The 26,456-nt window shown below is 48.7% G+C and overlaps 10 protein-coding genes across 10 annotated transcripts; 6 read left to right on the forward strand and 4 right to left on the reverse strand.

Moving 5' to 3' along the window:
* The first annotated feature begins 402 nt into the window (after positions 1-402).
* C8Q69DRAFT_211184 (hypothetical protein) lies at positions 403-1,356 on the forward strand. Its single transcript, XM_028626189.1, has one exon. The coding sequence runs from the start codon at positions 723-725 to the stop codon at positions 1,254-1,256; it is 534 nt and encodes a 177-aa protein (XP_028486611.1). The 5' UTR covers positions 403-722; the 3' UTR covers positions 1,257-1,356.
* On the reverse strand, positions 1,357-2,654 carry C8Q69DRAFT_211185 (kinase-like domain-containing protein). Its single transcript, XM_028626190.1, has one exon. The coding sequence runs from the start codon at positions 2,296-2,298 to the stop codon at positions 1,456-1,458; it is 843 nt and encodes a 280-aa protein (XP_028486612.1). The 5' UTR covers positions 2,299-2,654; the 3' UTR covers positions 1,357-1,455.
* A 132-nt stretch (positions 2,655-2,786) lies between these two features.
* C8Q69DRAFT_526736 (TPR domain protein) lies at positions 2,787-6,445 on the forward strand (the record flags this gene model as incomplete). The annotated part of the gene is made up of 6 exons (XM_028633641.1): positions 2,787-4,295; positions 4,921-5,040; positions 5,120-5,159; positions 5,400-5,524; positions 5,616-5,737; positions 5,882-6,445. The coding sequence occupies 6 exons, from the start codon at positions 2,787-2,789 to the stop codon at positions 5,988-5,990; spliced, it is 2,025 nt and encodes a 674-aa protein (XP_028486613.1). The 3' UTR covers positions 5,991-6,445.
* Positions 6,446-6,693: 248 nt separating this feature from the next.
* C8Q69DRAFT_211252 (hypothetical protein) lies at positions 6,694-7,940 on the reverse strand. The gene is made up of 4 exons (XM_028626191.1): positions 7,887-7,940; positions 7,518-7,813; positions 7,338-7,451; positions 6,694-7,265 (listed from the first exon to the last, which is right to left on the reverse strand). Exons 2-4 carry the CDS (start codon positions 7,533-7,535, stop codon positions 6,786-6,788), a joined length of 612 nt encoding a protein of 203 aa, XP_028486614.1. The 5' UTR covers positions 7,536-7,813; positions 7,887-7,940; the 3' UTR covers positions 6,694-6,785.
* Positions 7,941-9,992: 2,052 nt separating this feature from the next.
* Positions 9,993-11,817, forward strand: C8Q69DRAFT_505845 (hypothetical protein; the record flags this gene model as incomplete). Its single annotated transcript, XM_028632746.1, has 2 exons — positions 9,993-10,029; positions 10,082-11,817. 2 exons carry the CDS (start codon positions 9,993-9,995, stop codon positions 11,815-11,817), a joined length of 1,773 nt encoding a protein of 590 aa, XP_028486615.1.
* A 630-nt stretch (positions 11,818-12,447) lies between these two features.
* On the forward strand, positions 12,448-16,575 carry C8Q69DRAFT_461893 (P-loop containing nucleoside triphosphate hydrolase protein). The gene is made up of 4 exons (XM_028630279.1): positions 12,448-12,989; positions 13,087-13,998; positions 14,052-14,942; positions 14,998-16,575. The coding sequence occupies exons 1-4, from the start codon at positions 12,504-12,506 to the stop codon at positions 16,342-16,344; spliced, it is 3,636 nt and encodes a 1,211-aa protein (XP_028486616.1). The 5' UTR covers positions 12,448-12,503; the 3' UTR covers positions 16,345-16,575.
* Positions 16,576-16,670: 95 nt separating this feature from the next.
* Positions 16,671-20,839, forward strand: C8Q69DRAFT_491061 (putative lipase). The gene is made up of 2 exons (XM_028632136.1): positions 16,671-17,268; positions 17,330-20,839. Exons 1-2 carry the CDS (start codon positions 16,903-16,905, stop codon positions 20,579-20,581), a joined length of 3,618 nt encoding a protein of 1,205 aa, XP_028486617.1. The 5' UTR covers positions 16,671-16,902; the 3' UTR covers positions 20,582-20,839.
* A 435-nt stretch (positions 20,840-21,274) lies between these two features.
* C8Q69DRAFT_211325 (hypothetical protein) lies at positions 21,275-22,059 on the reverse strand. The gene is made up of 2 exons (XM_028626193.1): positions 21,678-22,059; positions 21,275-21,544 (listed from the first exon to the last, which is right to left on the reverse strand). The coding sequence occupies exons 1-2, from the start codon at positions 21,798-21,800 to the stop codon at positions 21,359-21,361; spliced, it is 309 nt and encodes a 102-aa protein (XP_028486618.1). The 5' UTR covers positions 21,801-22,059; the 3' UTR covers positions 21,275-21,358.
* On the forward strand, positions 21,886-24,300 carry C8Q69DRAFT_461902 (hypothetical protein). The gene has a single exon (XM_028630280.1). It carries the CDS (start codon positions 22,319-22,321, stop codon positions 24,239-24,241), a length of 1,923 nt encoding a protein of 640 aa, XP_028486619.1. The 5' UTR covers positions 21,886-22,318; the 3' UTR covers positions 24,242-24,300.
* Positions 24,301-24,308: 8 nt separating this feature from the next.
* C8Q69DRAFT_211323 (oxidoreductase) lies at positions 24,309-26,433 on the reverse strand. The gene is made up of 6 exons (XM_028626192.1): positions 26,240-26,433; positions 25,822-26,144; positions 25,659-25,680; positions 25,254-25,582; positions 24,874-25,187; positions 24,309-24,796 (listed from the first exon to the last, which is right to left on the reverse strand). Exons 2-6 carry the CDS (start codon positions 26,028-26,030, stop codon positions 24,459-24,461), a joined length of 1,212 nt encoding a protein of 403 aa, XP_028486620.1. The 5' UTR covers positions 26,031-26,144; positions 26,240-26,433; the 3' UTR covers positions 24,309-24,458.
* Positions 26,434-26,456: the final 23 nt, after the last annotated feature.

Genomic DNA, 26,456 nt, shown 5'->3' on the forward strand with positions numbered 1-26,456 from the left:
GTTCAGCTGATCACTGTTGGATCAGGCATCTGGAAATCATGTATTTTGTGAGAGATCCTGCCAGCATTAGTTATACAGGGCCAGCAACAGCTGTGCATTCGTCGGGAAAGAACATCTACTGACAGTTCAGGCCCGGCAAGTCGACTGCAAGTCGATGAGGGAGCGACAGCGGTATGCCTTCCCCTTAGCAATTGCTGACTGACGGCTGATAGGCTTCTGTCGGTGCGGTGGCAGCTTGTCTGCTTCTGAAGGACACAGGTTCCGTAGCTTATTGTGTCGTTGATATATGTTCCCATAGGAAATATTATCATGAGCAGTTTGCTCCTGCTTCCGATTGTTGATATTTTTATCTACGGACTCAATGAGCCGCAAGGGATCCAGAAGATGGAGTCTATTGAAACTTGTGTTTCTGATGATAGGAATCCTTTTACTCGTCTCCCCCAGGTCGGCATTCCCGAATTGGCTACTTGCAGAATTGCTAATCCAATGCGTTGTCGAAACCCGAGATGGATTCCTGAAGCACCGACACTTCTTATTCTTTTCCCCCTTCGCAATTTTCTAGCTCTTTATCTACTCAGAAAACCATACCGCTCATAATAGGTGTAAGGTCCTACAGCATCTATAAGATTTTCATCGATACAATACATTAGCTGTCGGGTTCTATAGCCTCCGTAATATCACCATCCTAAGCCTGACCGAATACTTGGGTGTTTTGTACGAACATGAGTAATAAACGCCGAGTCATGGTCACGATCCACCACCGTGATGAAATGTCGCTCGGTGAAAATCGATCACGGTTAGGCTACGAAGCATTTCACTGGGGAATCTTGATTGCGCCTAAGGGCTCCAAAGGCCCTGACTGCACGGCATACGATGTGTCTGATGGGGCAATTCCTGATCCGAATACTCGACAAGATCTCAATCCAGAACGAAACTGGTTCTTCCGACCTAAGGAACGAGTTGACCCCATCAGAAGCGGTCGTCTTATCGGTAGAGTGTTGATCGGAAAGGTTCCAAACCATATCTCAGACGCGCAAATCCAGACGATTCTCGTCGCGGTTCCTCTTCCGATTAAAAATACAACAGAGAGCTGCGTGACTTGGACCTCTGCTGCAATCAGATCGTTACAAAATAATGGAATAGCTAAACAATTCGACATAGATCGGTTTATGGGTCGGGCCCTTACGTTGGCTGATGAGTGGTTGGCGAAACCCAAATCTGACAATCTCTACGATTATACCAGAACATTTTCGTAGTCATTATAATCAGATTACGGATTTTGTTGGCCTATTTATCGTATTGCTATTATTCACCGGTTCACATACGGTGATCCTGGACGGGATCGTGTCATCACCAGGATCATTGGCAGGAGTCCACATCGATGACTGACTATTCTTACGAAATGAATTAGTGTACAGGATTATAATACAGACAAGTGTCCTAAACAACGGTCGATTATACACGCTTTGAGGTCGCAAAGTTGTTGACCCATTGCTGTGCCATTCCCGGTTCGTTGAACTGCTCCCATAAAGCACGTTCTGCAGCCAGTTCATCATCATACCTCGCTACAACACTTCGAAGTTCCTCATACCAGTCAGGCATATTGAGGAGTCCATAATGCGCTTTCGTGTATTCCCAATACTCTGGATACCAACCCGCGAATGCCCAATCAACTAGCGCAACGATCTTGCCATCGCGAACAATGATATTTCGCGGCACGAGGTCTGAGTGGGAAAAGCAGCTTCGATATTGACGAGAATGACAACGTGAAACTGCTTCGCCATATACCTGTGAACAATTCTCTAAGGGAATATGCCCACGAAGAAAAGAATGGAACTCTTCATGATCATGAAATGGCCCAAAGAGACTGGTTCCCACCCGATAGTCGAGAACACCTCTGAGTTCTGCTGAAGCCACTATTCCCTCATGTGGTGGTTTGAGCCGTCGAAGCTGTTCAACGAAGCCAGCAAGCTCTTTGACAATAGCCTTTTTCTGAGCTGGGGACAAAACGCCACCAATCCATGCGGTTTCAAGACTTGTTCCCTTAATGTATTCCATTTCAATGTAAAGTCCCTCAAGCTGATCGTAGGTCGCGTAAACCTTTGGTACAGGTATGGATGTGGATTTGGCGACGTAGTTGAGAGCTTCCAGCTCTGCCAATTGACAAGGCCCTTTGATGACTCGGTCTCGACTAATCTTGACGAGGGTCGGCCCTAGAGAACCAAACACCTTCTTGCCGATTAGAAGCCTAACTTGTAGAATAAAAGATGTTATTCTACCAAGGATGCATGCGATCATGGCGCTGGTCGCAAGATGGCAAGATGTTTTAGCATAAAGTCATCTGACTATAGCAGACTATACGTACTCAAGTATATAGTTAGATTCTTGATAATGGAAAAGCTCTAGAGGGCAGTGTTAGAAGAGTTGAACGCAGAGAAGAGCTAGACACGCGACGACGACGTTCGCGGCGCCAAGGGGACGCTAAATTTATGTCTACGCGACAGACAAATTGTCCATTCCTTGGACATATGAACTCGCATATCTGTGTCTCGCGCGAAGGGCAGATATCACGCCGGCCTCGACCAGCCCACAGCAGCATCAATGGCCAAACGTTGGGAGGAGCGTTGCATTTATCATAGAGGGGCGGTCGGGTATGGTGCTTAAGTATCGGTGGTGCGGATTCGCCGAAACAGGGCGCTATCCCCGACCTGGTAACTAATTCAACTATGGACCCAATGGACTACCATCCCCGCAACCCATGCCAACCATAGAACAAAACAACAGAAATGGATTCTCAGGTTGCCTATTATGACCTTGGTGGTTTTCACCGTACAGTGACAACAAGCAGCGATGATGCACAAATCTGGTTTGACCGCGGACTGGTCTGGACATATGCGTTCAACCACGAAGAGGCGAGTAAATGCTTCAAACACGCCATTACCCTGGACCCCACCTGTCCGATGGCATACTGGGGATTAGCATATTCGCTCGGTCCAAATTATAACAAACCATGGAGCGTATTTGATGATGCTGAACGTGAGAAAACAATCAAGAGCACACACGAGGCCGCGGTGGCAGCCCAAGAGCATGCTCAGCATGCCTCCCCAGCTGAGCAATTGCTTATCAGAGCGGTTCAGTTCCGTTATCAGAAAGACTCAAAGGAGCGCGATCTATCAATTTGGAACAAACAGTACGCTGACGCGATGAAGATGGCTTATACTCGCTTTCCGGATGACCTTGATATCGCAGCTCTGTACGCGGATGCGTTGATGAATCTGACCCCTTGGGCGCTGTGGGATATTCGAACCGGACAGCCAGCTGAAGGGGCCAGCACCATGGAAGTCAAAAAGGTACTCGAGCATGCATTATCACTGGAAGACGGCTTGAAGCACCCGGGGATACTGCATTTATATATACACCTCATGGAGATGTCTGGGACACCAGAAAAAGCACTTCCCGCTGCCGATCATCTACGTCTGTTGGTTCCGGATGCTGGTCATTTAAACCACATGCCTTCGCATATTGATGTTCTCTGCGGCCACTATGAGCAGGCTATAGTCTCGAATACGGATGCTATCCGTGCGGATAGAACATTTGTTTCTCGAGAAGGCGCCATCAACTTCTATACGCTTTATCGGGCGCATAATTATCATTTCCGTTTATATGCGGCAATGTTCGCAGGGAAATTTCAAGTCGCGTGGGACACGATCATCCAGCTGGAGGCGTCAATACCGGAGGATCTACTCCGTGTGGAATTACCGCCCATGGCAGATTGGCTCGAGGGCTTTCTTGCCATGCGTGTGCATGGTCTCGTCCGCTTTGGGCGTTGGCAAGAGATATTAGATCTCGATCTGCCGGAAGATCAGAAATTGTACTGTGCAACAACAGCGATGCTTCACTATGGAAAGGGCGTGGCATATGCTGTGATTGGGGATATTGAAAATGCAGATAAGGAGCAGGTCCTGTTTTCACGCGCCGTGGAAATTGTCCCTCATTCACGTGTAGTTTTCAACAATACGTGCCGTGATGTTCTTCAGATAGCCGAAGCAATGCTTGCCGGGGAACTGGAGTATCGAAAAGGCAACTTTGATATCGCCTTCGACCATCTACGCACAGCTATTTCTCGCTCTGATTCCCTGCCATATGATGAGCCATGGGGCTGGATGCAACCACCTCGTCATGCGTATGGGGCACTTCTGCTGGAGCAAGATCGAGTAGAAGAGGCAGCAGCTATATATGCGGCTGATCTTGGGTTAGACGGTACCTTGCCCCGCGCGCTGCAGCATCCCAATAATGTATGGGCATTGCACGGGTATCATGAATGCTTGCGGCGACTCGGGAGAGACGATAAGGAGCATACTATCCACAAACTGCTGGCAGACACGTCGGCTACAGCGGACGTCCCAATCCGGGCTTCGTGTTTCTGCCGCAAGAATTAACTTTCTTGTCAAGAGACAGATGATCTTGAACTGGTCATTTCTTTTGTTGTCGTGATGCTATGAGGCTCCGAAACTGTGCATGTAGATCGTTGCGAGAGTGAACGGACATTTTCTCGTAGTGAGAGACCGGTGCAGATAGTAATTGAGATCAATTTTATTAACTATCATGTCTTGTTTCTTTCTTGGAGTGAATCCTATTGGGTACGGGTCTGTTGATAGCTGGAAGCGGTTTATATTTCCTTTCAGGCCATAGGTACTGCTAGCTCGGATAGGCACCTGAAATAAATGTAAACAGATATGGTATCCCTCAACATGAGACGCATTATCTCTCAATAAATATTGATATAAGTTTGGTGTTTGGCAAAATGTCCTTGTATATCTCGCGGATTTAGACGGGCAATGTCTGTACTTACATAATCAGGGCTTTGCGGGCGGAGAACCCTAAGGCTAAACCTGAAGTCTCGCTTAACGAGCCCACTAGCGCCAAACGGTGTGCACTCCTCGGGCGGCCAACCTTAGCGCGAACTTCGATATTGAATCTGAAATTGTCACACCCATCTCCCACGACGCCCAGCGAGCGAGACCTAACAAGACCGACAAGGTATGCTATTCTGCACTGGCTTTTGAAATCAATCGCTCGTATCGAAAAGACCTGTTCGTACTAATATTTGGATTTGAAGATGGCCCTCGCAAAGAAGCACGTCCCGATCGTGAAGAAGCGTATGTTCTGCTCCTCCCTCCGACTTTTCGTTACAACTTGAATGTCCTGCGATGTGAGGAAACAAGGAGCTCTTGTGGTGGACTGAAGGAAAGAGGAGGAAATATCTTGAATGTGATGATTGAGATTGTGCCACGGGGTTTCTGGTGCCTTTCGAGAATTCATCCGGACAAGAGAGGACTGGACAGGGAACACTCGACATGAATTGTTATACAGAGTCGACTGACGCCCGAATTCTACAGGCACGAAGCGCTTCTTCCGCCACCAGAGCGACCGCTTCGCGCGTGTGGACCCCTCATGGCGCAAGCCCAAGGGTATCGACAACTGCGTCCGCAGACGCTTCAAGGGCACCATTCCCATGCCTTCCGTACGTCAACCTTTATCTGCTCCCAGGCCTCGGAAATGCATGAAACGGAATAAAACAGAAACGAATGCTGATGTGATGTGATGATGGATAGATTGGTTATGGTAGCAACAAGAAGACCCGCCACATGATGCCCTCCGGCCACAAGGCTTTCCTCGTCCACAACCCCAAGGACGTTGAGCTGCTCCTGATGCACAACCGCACCTACGCTGCTGAGTACGTCACCCTACGATTCTCCTTTTTGGCATGAGAAAAATACGGTTCTCAGATGCTCGAATTGTCTTTTCAATCTCTCTTCTCGGTTCCACATGGAACGAGATGATTCTTATCGACGAGCTAATCTAACCACGACATCTTTAGGATCGCTTCCGCTGTCTCTTCCCGCAAGCGTGTCGACATCATCGCCAAGGCCAAGGCTCTCGGCGTCAAGGTCACCAACGCCAAGGGCCGTGTCCAGACTGAGGCTTAAACGGGTCGTCGTTTGTGTATTTGTGGTCATAATGAAAGTCGGGATTGCGGGTACTCCTTGCCCTTCGCTCATCATATCAAATGAGAGTAGAAAGGGGATTATTAACACAAAAATGCTGGTTCTTTAGTGTAGTTGCGAGGAGAATCCTGGGAAATTCACTGCACGGGTTCGGAAACCATTCCAGCGCACAGGAAATCAGTCAATTCAAGAATTATGAAAACGATTCTATTTTCCCTCAAAAGAAGAAAAGTTCCTATCATCTGTTTTGGAGTTGTCTCCCGTTCAGGATCTTGCAGATGGCCATTAATGACAACCTTTTCACGATCTTAAACTTGTTACGTCTTCTGTAGCTCTATTTTCACTGCAGTAAACTTCCAAGGTCCAATCCCAGAACTCGACAACGAAGTTGTATACTTGCCGATGTAGTAGCTTGATTCCATGCAGGGGGCCTGTCGCGTCAACTCTCGAAAAGGGACCAGGCGGACGACGTTGCAGTTAACCCGCAGAGGATATATATATATATATATATGAGCAGGATTGCTTCCAGTAGATTTCTTCATAAGGTCTATTTTGATGGCATCTATACAACACACAGTACATACTGCGTGCATATATATATATCAAACAACGTTATATCATGTTATCCCGAGATGGGAGGCCCTACATAATATGCTCATGCCCAAACGTTCCATATGACAGACCAGCAGTTCAAGAAGGAAGTAATTAAGCAAATGAGATCCATACACATTATTCGTCGCAAAGAATTATCTAAAATCTTTTAGCACCAGATTTGACTCAAGGAACGAAAAGGGGTAGTTCCCGACTATCCATCCGGGAGAGGTTTCGTCCAGGATAACCTGTTGCCGTCTTATGACCCAGAGACCTATCATCTTCACGGTCCGCGGCACTCTGGACGGAGGTCTCAAGAGTGACTTTGATTCCGTCAAGTCGACTACGACGCTGCTCTAGGGAGTGAGAGCCAGCATTCCCCGTGTCCGGGGTTTGCGCTTCCAGGATATATTGCTCGTCGTTTCCCCACCTGGTCTCTGGCACGGATAGGGGATGTTGATATATCCTGCGTTTGTATCCACTGGAGTTTCCAGGAGTGTTGGGCTGATCCGAAATGGCATCTTGGGACTCTGAAGGGAGTATTCCAATTCGACGCAGGATTCTGCGGAAGAGAGGGTAGATCATGGGAACATTGAAAATAATTACGGCAACGAAGGTCTCACGGCATGCCCAGCTTCCGGCTTGTTGGGCACCATTGGCACCAGCCTTTGGGAGCGCGAAAGTTAGTATTGGGGTTATTATTAGACACGGCGGAGCGCAGCAGGGTTTGTTGCTTACTGTGAGAATCAAAACACAGCGCAGAATTCCTGCCATCATGACGAAGAGACCGCCGCTGAAAAGGGCCATGAGGGAAAGCCTACGACGGAGAGGGAGACGGGCTCTCCAGAGCATCTGTACCAGATCAACAAAAATTCGCTCTCCTGAATGAATGATTTAATGCCTAGCTCATATACTTACCGGTGCGGGGATTGTCATCAAGTATGCGTCCGTGGAAACGTTCAAGACAACCGTCACGTAGATCTCTATTTTGGACACGGCCGGTTGGATATGATCTGAAAGGAAGGAGTCCGCATCTTTATGAGCAATTGATCGCTAGGGTTCAGTGTTCCATATTCCCCGGATTAGGGTAGATCTGCCAATTCTTGTGCATAGGATGGCGCCCAAAGAGAATAGATAGGATTACTGCGATATATGTAGCGCCTACCGCGACATAAGTTATTCGAATGCGAACCGCCATATCCAGTAGTCCTGATCTGAAATGCACAATAGCCAATTAGGTTCAAATAGACCATCTGGGAACATAGACCGGGAAAGAGATATACTCACGTAAGGCGCGAATAGAAGACAGCCATACATGACTTTAGAGTCCAGAGCAGAGTCGTGTATAACGACCATCCCGTAACCTGGATCTTGGAGCCTCCTACTCTCATTTTGTATTCTGGTGAGTTGGGATCCAGACTTGCCCGTTGTTCATTTGTCATGGAGTTTTCGCAAGGCCATGAAAACGGGCCCCAACGGAGTATGCGGCTCCTGTCTCTAACCCGTATATGACGTATATGCGTAGAGACGTAATAAGTATATCGGTTTATTCATCCTCGTTCGACTGGTCAACTTACAGCAGCTCCGAGCATCAAATAATCATCGAGCTGGAAGTTCCTCAGTCCTGCTGAGGTTAAACGAGCGTAGGTGCGCACGGCAATCACAACGATTGCAATGGCAAGAAGAGTGAAAGCTTCCGTAACAAACTCAGCCATGGTCTGTACATGTGTAGCCGTCTTCGAGTGGCCGAGGCACAGTGGAGGACGAAACGGAAGAGAGAAAAGAGCGAGCGGCGAAGGATGTATCCATCAATTGCCCTCCGACGCCATTCTGCTTGAAACAAAGCATTTATGACCTTCTTTGATGGACAGCCCAGCGGCAGATGAACTCGCCATCAAGGCCGACATCTTGAACTATTTGCCATAGATGCTCGATCAAGGTATGACAAGTCAAGATTAGAACCTGTAACGGCCGTCCCAAGCCAGACGACTAGCGTGCCGGAATTGACATGCAAAGAAGGCCAAAAGGTTGCCATGTGGTGGGGGAGCAATCTCGGACTCCATGAAATAAGGTATATGTCCGTCTAGACTCTGATACTTTCCGATTTATCCGCTGTTTAGCTGTTCGGCCGTCTTGCAGTACCAAGGCCAGGGTGCTTGTTCTTTATCCAAGAACTCGTATCTTCTAACGGTCCCACAGACGCCTCCCAAGAAAAAAAAAGACCTGTAGAAATTCGAATAGTCTATCAAATAATCATCGGGTATTGTCCGGCCTGGACTTGCCTCTAGATTAACTATAGGTGACTACAGCATATCAGGGATCTTCGCTTATCTTCGTGATTGAGGTGCAGATAAAGACTGCCCTTCCCGGTAATCCACCGTGAATAATCCCAGTTTTCCTCTGGGTAGCACAGATAGTATGTGGTATCCACAGAAATGATAGACGTCCTAGACCAATTCGCCATGAGGGAAGGCCCCGTGCTGGTTGGACGCGATTGAAATCTGATAGTGAAAATGAAAATATAGTGTTATTTTCTGCAAGCAGTTTCCTGCAGGACACGTACCATGCCTGTGAGCCGAGGATGTTTCCGTTACTTCTTGGTTCTGCGCTCAGGACTCTTGTTCGCCTCTCTCTCAAGTACTCTAAGTCTCGGTTCCTGATATCGAATCCGGAGTCGTTCCAGGCGAAATGTCCCCAAGATCCTAGCAGGCGGGTTTTACGAACTAACGGGACGTTGCCGCCGTCCCGTTCTCCATAGTCTGTGCCAATTGCCAAGATCTGGAGGCCATTCTATCGATTCGTCCAGCTCCTGACAGGCCGCAGGTGGCACAACAGACTGAGGCCGTCTCTGCATCATGGAACCATGAACCCAGCATAGCCCTAGCGCTATTTGAGCTCAGCAGCACGAGCTCGCTCCTTGGCTGTTAGATATTATGCTCTTCTGCTTCGAAGTTCCAGTCATTTGGGCTGGATTGGGGCGGGGATTTTTAGTGTGCGATGCTGCGGGTTGGTCTTTGTGCCCAGTCCACCAACATAGCGAGTTTCAAAGAGACCGTTGCCGCCCGCCAAAATGGACCAGTGGCTGCAACTGCACTCGCTACTAAGAGGAGCTGGTCTGGCTGGTCGCAATAATGGCAATTCGTGGGACCTGAAAAATCGAGCTATCCTAGTCATGGAACTACGCTTCTGTGCAGAGGCTAAGAGCTTCCAATGGCTCTTCGCTTGCATTGCAGAGTTTGGGACTTGAAGACATTCTGTGTCCTCCGTGGATGTTATTACTAGACTCAATGCTGCTGCTTTCTTTTTGACCCAATTACTTTTGCACTCGCGGTAGCAACTACCACCTTTTCTCTTTTGGAGTCCTTGGAAGGGATCCGTGAAAAAAGCTCGAAGATGACGGACACCGTTGATGTCGCGATCATAGGCGCAGGTGAGTTGTTTCTTTTCCCTGGTCCAGAGGCCAGTTGTTAATCTGCTGGCAGGTTGGAGTGGTCTTGCTGCAGCGAAGACATACATCAAGGTCCACCCAGGGAGCAATGTTATCATTCTGGAGTCTGCATCGTCTGTGGGCGGTGTGTGGGCTAAGGAACGTCTATACTACGGACTGAAGTCCAATAATATGCTGGGAACGTACGAGTACAGCGACTTCCCAATGGATTCGGATATATTCGGGGTCAAACCTGGCCAGCATATCCCAGGCGATATCCTCCAACACTACTTCGAAAAGTATGCCGAGCATTTTCAGATTCTCGGTAGAATCCGTTTAAATTCAAAAGTCGAGACCGCAGAGCAGAAACTCGATGGCGGATGGCGGCTCATTGTGACCGAGCGCAATGGTAATGAGCCAAGAACCAAGATCATTGAGCCTTCCAAACTGATTATGGCCACCGGGTTGACCTCTGAGCCATTTCTACCGACCTTTAGCGGACAGGATACCTTCGGTGCACCATTATTCCACTCCCGTCATTTCTTGGATTATGAGCCGGACGTGCTACAATCGGAAAAGCACGTAACCGTATTTGGAGGTACGAAGTCCGCCTGGGATGTTGCATATGCTTGCGCTAGTTCGGGCGTACAGGTTGACTGGGTCATCAGAGAATCCGGACATGGGCCAACATGGATGGTTCCCCCTTACGTGACACCGTTGAAGAAGTGGCTGGAAAAGCTAGTTACCACGCGGTTCCTGACATTCTTCAGTCCTTGCGTCTGGGGAGAGGCTGACGGATTTCTCCGTACCCGTAAGTTGCTCCATGGAACTTGGCTTGGTCGAAAGATAGTAGACATTTTCTGGTCTGTCCTTGGTAACGACGTGATTACCATGAACGGGTATGATAATCATCCCGAGACGAAGAAACTCAAGCCATGGATCAGCCCCTTTTGGATTGCAAGTGGACTCAGTATACTGAACTACCCAAAAGATATCTTCGAGTATGTCAGGAATGGCCAGATCCGAGTTCATATTGCAGATATCACTCATCTGGAACCTGGACAGGTGCATCTGTCTACGGGTGATGTGCTATCAACAAATGCTCTGGTCTGTGCTACCGGCTGGAGAGCCACGCCAAATATCAAATTCCTACCCGAGGGCATTGAGCGGGAGCTTGGATTTCCATGGAGCGACGACACAATTGATGACAATATCGTGAAGAAGGCTGACGCAGAGATCCTTGATCGTTTCCCGCGTCTCAGGGACCAGCCTGTCCCTAATCCAAATTACAAGCCGTTAGCAGAGGATGCAGAAGCCTGTGTTCCGCATCCCTACCGGCTAGCTCGTTTCATGGTTCCTCCGTCGATGTTCGAAAAGCGATCAATTGCGTTCCTGGGGATTCCCATGACGATCAACACAGCTCTCGTCGCGCAGACACAAGCACTGTGGGCGGTTGCTTACTTGGGCGGTGATCTGACCCTTTCTCCGTTGGAAAGCAACTCGTCGGGTCCGACCAAGTATGAAAAGATTGATGACACCAAAGACTCCGCTGAAGCCATAGACTGGGAAACAGCACTGCACACCGAATTTGGAAAGTTCCGGTACCCTGGTGGCTTTGGAAAGCGTAACCCCGACTTTGTCTTCGACGCGCTTCCGTACATTGACATGCTCCTGGGTGACTTGGGTCTCCGCGTGCACAGGAAATCAAATCTCCTGAGCGAATGTTTTGAGCCCTATGGCCCCGCTGATTATCGTGGGCTCATTGACGAATGGAAAGCGAAACACGTGTAAGGAGCCAATAACATCTTCGATGACCAGGCGATGAATTTTGCAAAGCTCGTACGTACAGAAGAGAGGAGAATTCAGAACAATTCCTCTGGTATGAGCGGTAAGGCATATCAGTAATCTGGGACACCGTCATTGAAAGACAGCATGCACCCTGTTCAGTGCGATCATACATAAACCCTTGTTCGATCTTACTCCAAATGTGCCGGTGTATGGCTTGTTTTGGATACCTCTCTCGTGCACTTCGCATTCATTTTCATTCATTTCCGCTTGTTATCTCCCAATTTTATTACATATATTCTTCCTTCTGTGTTAGTACTCACACGATGCTGATGTAGTTGAGTTCCCTCGTTTTCCGATGCTAGCGGTCTAGCATTTGGCTATTTTGGAGTATGGAGAAATCATTAGCTTGAGGGCATCTTGGTCTTCAAGAAAATACTGTTAACGATTCAGTTCATTAAATTTCCCTTGTACACTGACATGGGAGAGGGGTATGATAGATGCATTTTTTCTGATCTACGCATTATGTTACTGTAAGGCTATGTATGTATTTTGCCAAAATTCACCGCCTTCTAATTTGCTCTGTCGCGTCGCGGTTGTACTCGTCGCGTTTTCCGAGTCTCGTGTCAGAGCCATCATCGTCCGAGTCCTTCATAGACAACAACTATTCATAAGCCTTGGTGGCTTTTAACATGCCTTCACTGGTAGTTCCATCTCGTCGAAGGCGAACGGAGGACTCTGATGACGATGGGGCTTCTTCTCGCATATCAGGAGAAGACACCCCCGCGTCGCGGACATCCAACGGCAGCAAGCGTATCCGACTCCAATCGTCTGGCGACGAGGATGTCCGAGATGGACAAGACGGACTATCAGAGGAAGATAGCGACGAAGATACGGGTACATCTTCCGTGCCCTCTCAGTCGAGAGATCGTAACCTGCCCGCGAACCTGACATCCCGAACGAACGGATCTGCTGTTGCGCCAAAGCCATCCGACACTCACGAGACTCCTGGCTTCAAACCAGGAGCTATTGTGCGAATAAAGCTGACAGATTTCGTCACATATACATCTGCGGAGTTCTTCCCAGGCCCGAGGTTGAACATGGTGATCGGACCAAATGGTACGGGGAAAAGTACGCTCGTCTGTGCTATCTGTTTAGGATTGGGTTGGGGGCCGCAGGTACAGTCTATATGCTCTATTAGCCCCGGAAAGATTTTCTATCTCCGTGAAGTAGTCCGGGTATGAGTACAGCCTCTAATGTGTCTATACTGGATAGCATCTAGGACGTGCAAAAGATCCTGGCGAGTTCGTGAAGCATGGATGCCGAGAAGCCACCATTGAGATCGAACTTTGGGGCCCGCCTCGATTGCGTCGCAACCCCGTTATATCCCGAACGATCAAACGTGAAGGCAACAAGAGCACCTTCACAATAAATGGGCAACAAGCATCAAGATCTCAGGTGCTGAAGCTGGCGCAGTCGTTCTCAATCCAGATCGACAACCTGTGCCAGTTCTTGCCCCAAGACAAAGTCAGCGAATTTGCTGCGCTGTCACCGGTTGAACTCCTCCACTCTACGCAACGAGCCGCAGCTGGACCAGAAATGGTTCAATGGCATGAGGATCTAAAGAAGTTGCGCGCAGAACAGAAGAAGCTACAAACAGACATCAGAGCGGACCATGATCTAGTTGCGAATCTTGAGAATCGACAAGAATTGCAGCGGGCCGACGTTGAAAGTATGAGACAAAGGGCTGCAATCAAGAGACGTATCGAGATGCTCGAGTTTTCCCGCCCAATCACGAGGTATAAGGACCATCATACTGTCTTTCAGGCTGCAAAGCGAAGGAAGGATGAACTCGAACGGGAGCTGGACGACCTGAAGGCGCAGCTGGAGCCTGCTCTTAGAGCCGTGAATGCAAAACAAGATTATTGCTTGCGACTGGATGAATTTGTCAAACACAAAAAGCGGTTAGTCGACAAAGCTGATGCCGCTGTGACAGAGATTGGAAAGAGGATGGAACAACACGAAGATTCACTCCGGGATCTGAACAACCAAGTCGAGGCAGAGAGGAAGGTCGGGATGGCTTGTCGCCAGGAAGGTAGCAGGATACAGCAATCTATTAATGCACTTCAACGAAAACTGGAGAACGCCCCAGAGACGTTCGATCCTGAGTGGTATAACGAGAAAATCGTAAGCCATACCTGAAACCCGGTTAATCCTGATGGTCACTGACTTTTGCGCAGAGAGAGTTAAGAGGAGAACTTCGGCAGCTCCACGACAGAGCGGAAGAGCTGCAGAAAGCGAAGGACCCTCTTGTACAGGAGATGCGCGAAAAGACTGACCGTGTCCGACAAGCGGAACGCCAATTGAGAAATCTGGATTCACAAGCTGGGCAGCAAGAAGAGAAACTAAAACGACTGTCCCCCGATTCTTATCGCGCGTATTGCTGGGTCTTGGAAAACCAAGACAAATTTGAACATGAAGTTTTCGGGCCGCCCATTGTGACCTGCTCTATAAAGGACCCTAAGTATGCTGATGCCATTGAATCGCTGTTTCAACGTACAGATTTCTCGGCGTTCACTACGCAGAGCCGGAATGACTTTAGAACCCTTCAGAGGGCTCTGAATATGGAGATGAAACTTCATGACATCAGTATTCGGACCTGCTCGCTTTCTTTGAGCAGCTTACAACCGCCGTTCCCTGCTGACCAACTTCGCCGCATGGGGTTCGATGGTTGGGCAACCGACTTTCTCGTCGGTCCTGAACCAGTGTTGGCCATATTAAGCAGCGAGAATAAGCTACATCAAACTCCAATTGGCCTTAGAGATATTTCAGACGAAGAATTCGCAAGAATGGAGAGTAGCTCTATCAGCTCTTGGGTTGCTGGAAAGCAAAGCTATCAAGTTCTTCGGAGACGTGAATACGGCCCAAGTGCTACGTCAACTCGCGTCAGACAAGTCAGACCAGCCAGATTCTGGACCAACCAGCCCATGGACGTATCGGTGAAAGAGCAATTACAACAGCGCATCCAGGAATGGCAGGGCGAGATCCAAGAGATCGAAGGACGAATGCAAGCTGACAGAGCTGAACTTACTCGCCTCGGGAAAATCTATGAGGAGAAGGATAAGGAGAGGGTACGTTCATTCGACCTATGCTCAAATCTTACCATCCACTAACCGAAGTTTACAGACCGATCTCGAGAACGACAAGAAAAAGAAACAAAGTGATTTAACCGAGTTTAAAGCAATCCCGGAAAAGCTCGAGCAATGGAACGCCAAGCGCAAGAATAACGACAAGCGCTTAGCCGACATGAAAAATCGTGTTAACGAAATCCGTAACAAGCAGGATCATATTGCCATCGAGAAAGCCGAGATCGCTATCGAATACGCTAATGCAGTGGAGAAGCTTCGAAAACTCCACGAGGACCTGGTGCTAGTCGAAATTAAGCATATCGAAGGATTGTCTGATTTTGAAACACTGAAGGAGCGAAACAGTGAAGTTAAAGAAACACTAGAGTCAAAACGAGGCGAGGTGAAAGAGGCAATGCGACACCTAAAGACCACGTCCGAGATGGGAAGGAAGTTGCTTCAAGACGCGGAGCGCGTCGTCCGAGCCTCAAGTGATCAGCCAGACCTCAAGGAGCTTCTTCCTACCTTATCCAATCACACTATGGACCAACTGGAGGCGGACATCGACTCTGAAAAAGCTCGTTTGGAGCTCACTCATGAAGGCAGTGCCAGTCTCATCAAAGAGTTCGAAGACCGAGAACGTCAAATCCAGCGGTTGCGGGAGAAACTGGAAGGCTATCAGAAGTCACTCGCAGACTACGACCATGCCATTAATGAGATCAGAGGCAAGTGGGAGCCAAAACTTGATGCGTTAGTGCGGAAAATCAGTGATGCATTCTCGGATTCGTTCGCTCGTATCGGATGCGCGGGTCAGGTCAGCGTAGACAAAGCTGAGGATCCAACAGCTACCGAGGGTGAATCCAATGACAGCGACTTTGATCAGTGGTCCATCCAAATCCAGGTCAAATTCCGAGAACATGAGAACCTTTCCATTTTGGATTCCCATCGGCAATCTGGTGGAGAAAGGGCCGTCAGTACGATTTTCTATCTGATGGCTCTCCAATCGCTGTCTGCATCTCCATTCCGTGTCGTCGATGAGATCAACCAGGGTATGGACCCCAGGAACGAACGCATGGTTCACGAGCGCATGGTGGACATTGCCTGCGCATCGTCGGAAGTTGATAATGACGATGACAAAGTCGGTGGCGGTGGTGGCAGTCAATATTTCCTCATTACCCCCAAGCTGCTCAGCGGGCTGGTCTATAAGCCAGGTATGAAAGTTCTCTGCATTGTCAGCGGCGAACACATGCCCGAGGATTACACTCTTGTCGATTTCGGCCGTGCTGTACGCCGGATGAGGGAGATCGCAGGCTCAGACAGCAGCCGCAAGGGCAAGGGGAAGGGAAAAGCGGTTGGAGGTTCTAGTGAGACCGCCAGGTGGAACAGCAGTGTTGACGTTGGTGCTTAGGAGACAAGCTTAATTGATGGATGTTCGATACCCTTATGTATGGTTTAGGGCGCTGTTTATTATGGGGTGCATTTCTGCGACGAGCGACGTGACTTGATACGCAAGTTAAGCGTGGACATGTACAGGGTTCCATTCCATTTCTATATAAACACGATATCATAACTTGCGGCAATGTTCGACATATCTAGAGCACTTTTCTTGAGCATATGGTAGTTAATACACACAATGCAAGAATAACTAATTAATGCCCGCCGTGCGGGGAATCACATGTCAGAGTCTCGACGCGTCGATCGTCGCCCGAGACGAGGATGCGATCTCGATGCGATCCGTGATTCGCAACAATAATTAGTTAGAGTAGAACCCTGGTATCCTGATGATGACCCTACCTATTCTCGTCCCATGCAGCGTACCTGACCCAGAGACATGTCATCTCATCTTGACGTGGCGTCCGATGGCTGATCTTCCTGATCTTCCTGATCTTCCCTGATCCCCTCTTCAGTTTCATCGAATACATAACGCGCAACCACGGAATTGTGGCCTGTTCCCAATGCGCTCGTCATGTCCGAGCATCAGGACATAAGAAAGGCTCCAGTAAAACAAGACGAGATCAGATCGAACACGGAACATGATCTCGACAAAGCGGAGAATGCAAGCCATGTCCGTCCAACGTCCGGGAGTACGCTCCTTCCAAGGCCTGTTGCATCCTTGGTATCCTTCTTTGCGCAATCGACTTCGCTTTCTCTCCGACTGGGTAGTCTATTCGGTGGAGCAGCGATTGATGGAGCCAGAGTGACAACCCTGACGGGTCTGGAATTAAGCAGGGCGGTTATCGAAGGCATCTTGACCCGGGCTGGGCGAGATATCGCTATCAGAAGTCATGGTGAATTGGGGAGGGCAGAGGCAGAGTCTCTCTTCGAGAGAAGTGTAAGCTCAACCCCAGAAGATTTTCTGCATAGAGTTTATTGTTGATTGAATATTTTCATAGCTTGCGACTTTGCATTCAACAGTCACCTCCGCGTCCTTCTTTGCATCCGCGGGCTTTCATCTCTCTTCCGCAACTCTGTCGTCGGTCTCAAATCTTTCACAAAGCCTACTGTTCGCCCTGGACTCGATACTGGGTTCTACAGAGTCGTCACGAGCTATCGCGGCAATTATAACTCTGATTCGAAAGGAATTTAATGGTATGGAGATAGATAACGAAGGACAGAAGATTGGCGTGGGAGATCTATTAGTAGGATCAATTGGGTTTGCCTTGCTTCAACGCTGGGGAAAGAGGAATACAGAGAGAGAGATCCGTGAAGGCGGCGGAGAAGAGACTGTCTGGGATGTGGTCATTCTGGATAACGGTGTGAGAGCCGATGTCATAGGGACTCAGCAGATCGGATACACGAATGAACCTCAGGACAACTTCGATGGTGAATCCCGGCGTCCAGCTTCGTTCTTGTCTCCCGGGAAAGACGAAGAAGCTTTCGATGCTGTCGAGCGAGAGAGGGCCTCGGCTGCTGTTCTCCGTCATCCTCATCTAGACCTGTCCGCCGAGAGTCAACATCAGATATCAGATGATGATATCAGACGCTACATCATGAGTCAACTACCTGAAGGGTGTCACGCATCTATCAAAACGGAGACTGTCACTGCGCGCACCATTACTGTGGACATTTTTGATGACGATACTGAGATCACTGCTCCCCCCGGTACAATGTTGATTGAAGAAAGGTTTCATCATGATCCTAGCTACATGCCTGGAAAAGAATCGCGGAATACTGCAAACGCTCCAAAACATACTGTGGTGTTCAGAACGGCGTTGAACCGGTCTCAAAGTGCAGAGTTGCGCCGTGAAGAGTCTAGTGGCCCTCCGACTTCCTCTGGGTTCGAATCAGGTGAAGAGCATACTATTTCTGGGGACACGGATAATAGCCATATGTGGCACTCTTTTGCTACTGAAATCACAGATATGGACTATCCTGACAGCCATAGAGCTTCGGTAGCAAATAATCGTGATAGAAACGACAGGCCGTCTAACACTGCCCTCGACCAAGCTTCTGATTTCCGTGAAGATATCATTAAGGAGGACTCTCTGCTTCAACCACCTTCAGAAGAGAGAAAAATCACCTCGAACACGTCGAGACCTGTCACTCACAAACGCCCTCGCAACAAACAAAGCTCCTCCTCGTTAAGCGGTAATGAAAAGGGGACGTCCGGAAAGAAGTCTCTTTCAAAATTCGCCCAAAAAGTCAAGCAGACCGCTGAAGAGAGATCAGAACATAAAAAGAGGGCGCCTGCTAAGTCGGGATCAAGAGCCCGCCCTGGCCGGCCTTCTGATACCTCCCAGAGCAAAGAGAAGGAGCCTAAAGACGCTGGCTTGAAGAGGGCGTCTGCTCCTCATGGTCTATTTAGAACGCAAACCTCCAGGATTAAGCCATCACCGAATGCGCACTATCCTAGTGAACCAGGCGTAACACCTCCAGCAGTGAACAGGAACAAACCTCAACCGCGGTTACCAGTTAGTCCTACGTTGAGGTCTACTCCGTCCCCAACCGCTAGAAGGCACCCCCGCGATCTCCATGGGCGAACACCGTCAAGGTCAGATTATTATTCCGTGCGTGAGAAGAGCAGGGAGTCTTTCATTGCGCAGACAGACAGCTACTCTGTACGATCTGTCGATACGCGGCCTGGATCTGCTCTCGCTAAGACCCATCTTCGAAGCGATAGTGCCCTGTCTGCTACGTTATCGGAGAAAGATATGATGGTGTCTGCCGATGGCGAAGTTCGCCCAGGCTCATCCACGATACACAGAAGATCAGGATCATTTGTGCCTAGCATTTATTCTCTAGCGACGGCGGGATCACAGGCATCCCTTATACTTGCTCCTCGCCCACGTAAGAGTGTCTACGATGATCAAGCAACACTGATAGAGCTTAGCCGCAATGGCACGGTGCCTGGCATATTTCCGGCAAATCATTTAGTGCATAACGTTCGGCGTTTCTGCCGCTTCGCATCTGCATCATACGGTTCAAACGCTCTTAAAGTGATGGGAATTTCCCAGGCGACAAAAGCCATTAGCTCTATACGTTCAGATCATCATGAGCATTGTTCATTTTCGGACCACACCGGCCTTCCTCCTAGCACAATACTCCTATCATCCTTTGTTGATCCAGAAGGCGGCTCGAACTCCAAAGGCGAGACGGGAATGGGATTTCCCCTTGTCCATTATCTTTCTATAGATCACGAGTCTAAAGCCATCATCTTGACACTAAGGGGGACATGGGGCTTTGAGGATATCTTGACAGACGTGACTTGCGACTATGATGACCTCGAATGGCAGGGGAAGAACTGGAAAGTTCACAAAGGAATGCTTGCCTCGGCACGGCGCCTCCTGGAAGGTGGCGGTGGCAGGGTCATGCTGACTATCAAAGCGGCATTAGAGGAATTCGTCGACTATGGTGTCATATTCTGTGGACATTCTCTTGGTGGTGGTGTTGCGTCCTTACTTGCAATACTGATTTCCGAACCAAATACTGGCTCTAATGGTCCATCATTTGTCACTGCTTCTTCCCTGTCGGCAGCCAGGCCGCTGCTGCTAACAGCAGGCCACCGAGAACAAGAACAAGCCCATATGGCATATTCGTTACCCTCTGGTCGCCCGATCCATGTTTATGCCTATGGGCCCCCCGCAGTGATGTCCCCGTTTTTAAGACGGGCAACGCGTGGATTGATAACAACCGTGGTCAACGGCCAGGATGTGGTTCCGAGTCTCTCGCTTGGTATCTTACATGATGTGCATGGGGTCGCGCAGGCTTTCAAAACCGACACCTCCGGCGCCAAGTCGCATATCCGATCTCGAATATGGGAGGCACTGAAGCAGAGCATTATCAACAAATTTTATGTGAACCAACCCCCCATAATAGTCAATGCTGGAGAGGAAGCCGGCGATGACGCCTGGGCCTGGGCGGCGTTGAAGACTCTACGTGCAGAGATGGTGGCACCGAAACTTGTGCCGCCAGGGGAAGTATTCGTTGTCGAGACAATGCGTGTTTTGCAACGAGACGCCTTTACTTCAAATGTAGGCAATGATGGCTTTCTCGGACGGCCTGCCACCAGAGTGCAGTTTAAATTTGTCCGTAATGTCGAGGCCCTATTCTCAGAGCTGAGATTTGGTTCAGGTATGCTGGGGGATCACAATCCAGCTAGATATGAAGCTAGCCTTGCAGCCTTAGCTCGTGGCGCTTTGGATTGACTTGCGAGTCACGGACGAAAATATCGAATCTTTCATGCAACTCTGTAAAAATCGACATGTCGTTTATGGATCTGGCTCATTCCATCATGCGAGCTAACTGGGGTAATGACAGGATATGGTGTTCTCAGAAGGATTTTGTGATTGCAAGACAGATATATACCCAGCTGGTGACACGACACTCGTTTGATTTCATTTCAGTTTCGTCGGCACATATTAGATAGATATATAGACAACGAGAATAGGATACATATTTTCATGTATATAATCCTGAATATTTCCAGCCGTATTGCTCTGAGGTCTTCAACGTATATTCCTCCATGGCGAATCCAATCGCCAATATACCAATATAGGCGCGGATTGCCACATGGGAAGATTCGACTAGGATTCCGGCATGTCTCCTACGCACCCTGGTCATTTGCCGTCGGATTCAGCTTCAGCTCCATTGTTCTTCACTCAGAGGCCCGGCAGACAGGCGGAAGTCATTTAGCTTCGACCATGGCAGCCTTCGCTTGCACCTGCGGAACAGTACAGCAGGTATCGGGGGAGCGTGCCCCGGGAGGAACTAGCAGACTCGATCTACCAGATCCCTCTGCCCTTAATGGACAGTGATGCCGTCATGGCTCCTGGATTTGCAAATGCACGTTCAACCGATCACCTCTGGAATGGACAGCAATGATAACCTGCCCGCAACTGAGCTAGAATCCGCCGAACAAGAACCGATGGAGTGCATTCGTCGATGGTAAGAGAGTCTCAATGCTATCCTTGCCGTTGCCCCAATCATCCTTCATCTGGCCTCTGTCCGGGAGCCACACCGAGACCCTTTCTTTTCTTCTCCTCAGCACGGGTCTCTAAGTCTTGGATCTGTTTCTGGACCGTGTTTCTTTTCGTGACTAGTTCGTTGCGCAGAGTTCGGAGAGATTCGATGTGGTCATCGATGGGGGTTTCCTTGCGTTGTTTCTCTGCCTATATGAAATAAACATGTATATTAGCCGTTGACCTATGTTTGCCATGACTAATTGACTAGATAATTGACTAGACAGTCCCGTAGTCGATTGGGAATGAATTAACGAATGAAGAAGACATTGTCCGGTCGTACCTGCTTGGCTTCTTGCTCGGTCTTCAGTCCTGCTCCGTAGAGAGTACCCGCGATGGTGATCGTGGTTACAGCTGCAGTCAAAACTAGACGTTTGAATTTTTGGGTGGATGCCGTGGATGCCATTCTTTTTATAACATGTGTATTAACTTGCTTGCGTGGTATCAATTGGTGTTGGCAGTCGACCAAGTTCAAATAGCGAGGACTTCATAATGAGAGCTGGGTACTCTATTTATTTGCGGGAAACTCCGAGAAACTGCCATGACAGACCGCCTGCCTTTTTGGAAGGTTTCAGAGATTGCGACGCTTGATCACTCACAGTATGTTATCTATTTATGTGCCGATTGTTAAAAGCATTAGGGTTTGTTAAATGATATGGAACAGGGTGAAATAATGCCGACAGCCCCTCCAGGCGCGCAGTCATAAGAAAGAGTGTACAGTGCGGACATGCATTGCCCGCGCATCGAAAACATCAAAAATAAATTGGTGGAGTACATCCGCCGCGGCGTTAACCCTCAGAGCTTTGCACCTGTGAGAATCCAATAGTCCATGATCAGAAGCTCTCTTATACCCTTTCGGTCATTTCCTAAACATTCTGCTTTCCCTTTGAGGAACATCTCTAAGGGTATTTCTATCGCCACAAGATGGCGCGTTCCAGGCGAAAAGTTGCTCCAGACCCCTCGTCATTAACAGGCAAACCTCTCTCTGAGACCCTTACACCTTCACCGTTGAAATTCAGAGAAGAAGGATGGGTCACGTCTCCAGACCTGATAAGAGAAGGGCTGCCGTTTGTTCCACAGGTCATGTACAACCTGACCAGTTTTTTATTGGGAAACCCGAACAAAAACTCCAGCCATCTTTTCCGAGCCGACATCTTGTTCGACAGCGAGGGTAGGCTGAAGACACCTAAGGAAAGAGAACTATCATTTGCGCAGAACCAAGATGCAGATACGGACATAGAGGACGTCAAACCGCTCCCTCCAGCGGAAGTATCAGGTTTCGAGTTAACAAGGACCGTTGTGAGAAGGTTCATACCTAGAAATCCCCAGCTGGACCGTGCCCTAGAGCAGACGTGCCATTTTTATTCTGGATCTGCTAGAAGTGTTTTGAATGGAGAGACGGATGGAGACGAAACACATGATGACACGAAAATCGACCGGTTGCTTTTCGTATATACTCCTCATGTCTCCTCGAAGGATGATCTCCCCTGGTATCATCCGCTACTCCGTTCATTAGCTTTCCTTTACGACTTCAAAAGTGATTCTACAGTAACAACATCACATCAATCTGCACATTCCGGGTCATTGTCTATACATTTCTTGCCATTTTACGATTCTGAAGAACCAATCCCGACTCGCCTCGAACGTACACTTCAGGCTCTGCTGGCAACCCAGATCCGACTGGCTCGAATAACACGTTCTTCTGATACCACTGAAGGTGGAAATTATAATCCTTCGAAGGACAATGTTCTACCGCAACACCGGATACAGAACACCTACTCCCGACTAAAGATCAAATATGGCTCTCATCTCTGTGAAAATTGGGTTGAGGAGACGGAACCTTCGAAACATGTCTTCGAGGATTTAGCGATTACAGCGTTTCTCATAGAGCTATGGCGTTCTATGTACGGGGTAGCACCCGAAGCCGAGAAGGATGGCAAAAGCAGTGGGGAATCCAAGAGTGATTTCCCTGGGTTCGTCGACGTCGCTTGTGGTAACGGGGTTTTGGTATATGTTTTGCTTATGGAGGGTTATAAGGGATGGGGGTTTGATGCTCGCCGGCGTAAAACCTGGAGCATATTCCCTCAATCCGTACAGGAGTGTCTCAAGGAGTCAATATACGTCCCCAAGCCATTTGGAGACGCTATAGTGGCCCGCGGAGAGAGCAACATGCTAGACATAGGTGTATCAGCTCACACTGGGATTTTCCCGAAAGACACCTTCATAATCTCGAACCATGCTGACGAACTGACTGTCTGGACACCACTTATGGCGGCCCTGTCTCAGCCTGAATCTCCGCTGCCTTTTCTCGCCATACCATGCTGCTCCCATTCTCTATCAGGAGCACGCCATCGATACCCACCCCCGAAAACTGGAAAAAGGAACGGACACACTGTTGACGAAGAAGTGGAACAGAACCCACAGCCTGCGAGTGGCGACCTGAAAGCCTTACGAGCTGCCAAAATGGAAGAAAAAACTGATGCTGGAATGCTGAAGTCAATGTATGGTTCACTTACGGCGAAGACAATGAGCGTCGCGGAAGAAGTTGGTTACGAAGTCGAGAAGACATTACTTCGGATACCGAGTACACGAAATATGGGAATAATTGGAGGTCGACAGCAGGTGCAGCAACGCTGGGACAAGTCACATAAGCAAGACGACGAAGAGGGACGATGTGACGATGAGGTCGCTTCATCTGTTACTGAAAAAATCAAGATGATTGTTCAACGGGAATGCATGCGGGAAGGAGGCGTCGAAGAAGCTGCAAGGATATGGATAGATAGGGCTAAGGGACTAAACAAGGGTCAAGGGAAAGGGGGCCATAAGGGTAAATCGGAATCTGAATGATCAGCCTTGCAATACTAGCGGCCTCATGCATAGAATTACGATACAGGCAGAGAACGTAGCGTTTGCTAATGTTTCAAACTTTGAAGTATATACAGTGTTGGTACGGACAAAAAAGTCGTTTTGGTTCTCTCCAAATTGGAAGGTAACCGATATTGGATGGCCAGCGGGCTGATCGCATTCCAGAAATGCCACGAATACATGCGATCTCTAACGGCGATCACATCATTGCTTTCATATCACCCCCATATTGCACCCTCCTCATCACATCCCTTGTGCACTCCGCGACAGTTCTGATTCCGGAAAGCCCCATACTCTGATAAAGGTCCGCCAACAGTCCTTGTAAGACGGACCTCGCTCCATTCTTGCCGTCAATTGCCAGTCCGTAGATGACGGGTCGGCTCACGAGCACTGCTTTTGCCCCAAGTGAAAGGGCTTTGATCACATCAACACCGGTTCTGATGCCCGAATCAAAGAGGACAGTCATTTTGTCTCCAACAGCATCTACGATTTCTGGTAAAACTTCAAGAGAACCAATTGCCCCATCGACTTGGCGACCTATTGGAGAGATTGGAGAGTAAGCTAAGACGGAACGACAGTCACGGATCCTGTGCTGGTGGAAAGAGTAGACATACCTCCGTGGTTAGAAACAATTATACCATCGCAACCTGCTTCGAGGGCCAGTTTGGCGTCATGCACATGCTGGATTCCCTTGAGTACGATCGGGCCATCCCAGTTCTTCCGCAGAAAGGAGATCTGATCCCAGGTATGAGGCTTCCCAGAGAACACATCTGAGATCCACGCCCTTGAAGCGCCTTGGACATCCTCCTCTACTTCGCACCCAGACTCTGCCTTGAATTTGGCACGGAAGACAGGGTCACTAAACCCTATCTGATTTCCTACCCCTCTAATGAAAGGGATGTAGGCATTATCAAGATCCGCTGGACGCCTGCAGGCTTCTCGTTAGTATTGGATTGAAACGAAGAATATGATAATGAACATCCAAAGACCCTACCAAGCGAGAGACCATGTATCTAATGTTACGACGAGGACACTGTAACCATTTTCTTTGGCCCTTTTGAGCAGAGAAACTGTCACTGCATCATCTAATGGCCAATATAGCTGATACCACCTCTTCCCGGCGCCGTTTGCGGCAGCCACTTCCTCAATTGAGGAACTACTAGCAGTACTCAAGATATACGGGACATCCAACTCGCCACAGATTTCTGCGACACCAGTTTCCTTGTCCTCGTGGAAGAGCGATTGAACCCCGACTGGGGCCATGAGTAGCGGCGTGGGATACTTTTGGCCAAATAATTCGACGGAAATATCCTGGCCGTCCATCTATACGATGTCGAATGTTGTTATCAGTATTATCCTGAACGTTCATTGCCTTGAAAAGTATCCATTATACACATACCGGCTTCATCATCCTTGGGATCCTATTCGAAAAATTCAGTACGAGTTTTCCTTACACATCAGAAACTGATATTTGCAAGAGACACATATATCCTTCCACGCGGACACCGAGGAAGGGCTTTCGACAGAAGCAATATACACGAGGAAAATAATGCAGAACCTACAGTTTCCATTGGCGAAAGGCCAAGCGATTGCTGTCCATAGTCGCTTTCTCTCCGGCTCCTCCAGCGACATAGTTAAATGATCGCGACCCCAAGGCTTTTTTCGCGTGTTCTTCCAAGAGACGGGGGTCGGTCGTCACCGTCGGCTTGACGTTCATTAAAAATCCCTTACCGTAAATTTCCGTCTGGAAAGCTCCATAGTTTTCCGACATGTTGGTGTCTGCGTTCTAGTTTCCGTTTAGAATGATAAAAAAGCTGATGGATCGTCGGGATTTTCGCAATGGTAGAATCTGGAAACTAGACGTGTTGCAAAGTCGCGGGGTTAGCTAAGTAGAGGTGAGTTAGTTACCAGTTGTTGGTGTTTAGCCGATGAGATTATTGATCATCGCTCCTCGGCAACCTCGGAGCTTCAGGTACTTACATACAACCACTAACGGTTCCTGTAAGGAAATTTGCCCTCTGCGTCACACTCATTGAGACCCTGCTAATGCGAATTTGCATGCTGTGTCAAAATATACATTGCTCGGAGAATGGTGTCTACCTGAAATTGTCGATGTCAAGTATCATGACCTGGGGGAAACCCTATCGCAAAGTGAAATAAGTACATAATGCGGGGGTGGATACCTAGTCCCGGGAAA

The sequence above is a fragment of the Paecilomyces variotii genome (assembly GCF_004022145.1).
Source record: "Paecilomyces variotii strain CBS 101075 chromosome Unknown C8Q69scaffold_3, whole genome shotgun sequence".
NCBI lineage: Eukaryota > Fungi > Ascomycota > Eurotiomycetes > Eurotiales > Thermoascaceae > Paecilomyces > Paecilomyces variotii.

Excerpts from the sequence above, each read along its gene's own strand:
- C8Q69DRAFT_211184 (XM_028626189.1), top strand. The coding sequence starts at position 723 with ATGAGTAATAAACGCCGAGTCATGGTCACGATCCACCACCGTGATGAA.
- C8Q69DRAFT_211185 (XM_028626190.1), bottom strand. The coding sequence starts at position 2,298 with ATGATCGCATGCATCCTTGGTAGAATAACATCTTTTATTCTACAAGTT.
- C8Q69DRAFT_211252 (XM_028626191.1), bottom strand. Across the intron at positions 7,266-7,337 it reads GCTGTGTTTTGATTCTCACA|GCTGGTGCCAATGGTGCCCA; the intron begins GTAAGCAACAAA and ends GCGCTCCCAAAG.
- C8Q69DRAFT_461893 (XM_028630279.1), top strand. The coding sequence starts at position 12,504 with ATGCCTTCACTGGTAGTTCCATCTCGTCGAAGGCGAACGGAGGACTCT. Across the intron at positions 13,999-14,051 it reads AGTGGTATAACGAGAAAATC|AGAGAGTTAAGAGGAGAACT; the intron begins GTAAGCCATACC and ends ACTTTTGCGCAG. Across the intron at positions 14,943-14,997 it reads AGGAGAAGGATAAGGAGAGG|ACCGATCTCGAGAACGACAA; the intron begins GTACGTTCATTC and ends CGAAGTTTACAG.
- C8Q69DRAFT_491061 (XM_028632136.1), top strand. The coding sequence starts at position 16,903 with ATGTCCGAGCATCAGGACATAAGAAAGGCTCCAGTAAAACAAGACGAG. Across the intron at positions 17,269-17,329 it reads AGTCTCTCTTCGAGAGAAGT|CTTGCGACTTTGCATTCAAC; the intron begins GTAAGCTCAACC and ends ATATTTTCATAG.
- C8Q69DRAFT_211325 (XM_028626193.1), bottom strand. The coding sequence starts at position 21,800 with ATGGCATCCACGGCATCCACCCAAAAATTCAAACGTCTAGTTTTGACT. Across the intron at positions 21,545-21,677 it reads CCGAGCAAGAAGCCAAGCAG|GCAGAGAAACAACGCAAGGA; the intron begins GTACGACCGGAC and ends TATTTCATATAG.
- C8Q69DRAFT_461902 (XM_028630280.1), top strand. The coding sequence starts at position 22,319 with ATGGCGCGTTCCAGGCGAAAAGTTGCTCCAGACCCCTCGTCATTAACA.
- C8Q69DRAFT_211323 (XM_028626192.1), bottom strand. The coding sequence starts at position 26,030 with ATGTCGGAAAACTATGGAGCTTTCCAGACGGAAATTTACGGTAAGGGA. Across the intron at positions 25,681-25,821 it reads GCCTTTCGCCAATGGAAACT|GATCCCAAGGATGATGAAGC; the intron begins GTAGGTTCTGCA and ends TTTTTCGAATAG. Across the intron at positions 25,583-25,658 it reads TCCCAAGGATGATGAAGCCG|ATGGACGGCCAGGATATTTC; the intron begins GTATGTGTATAA and ends GACATCGTATAG.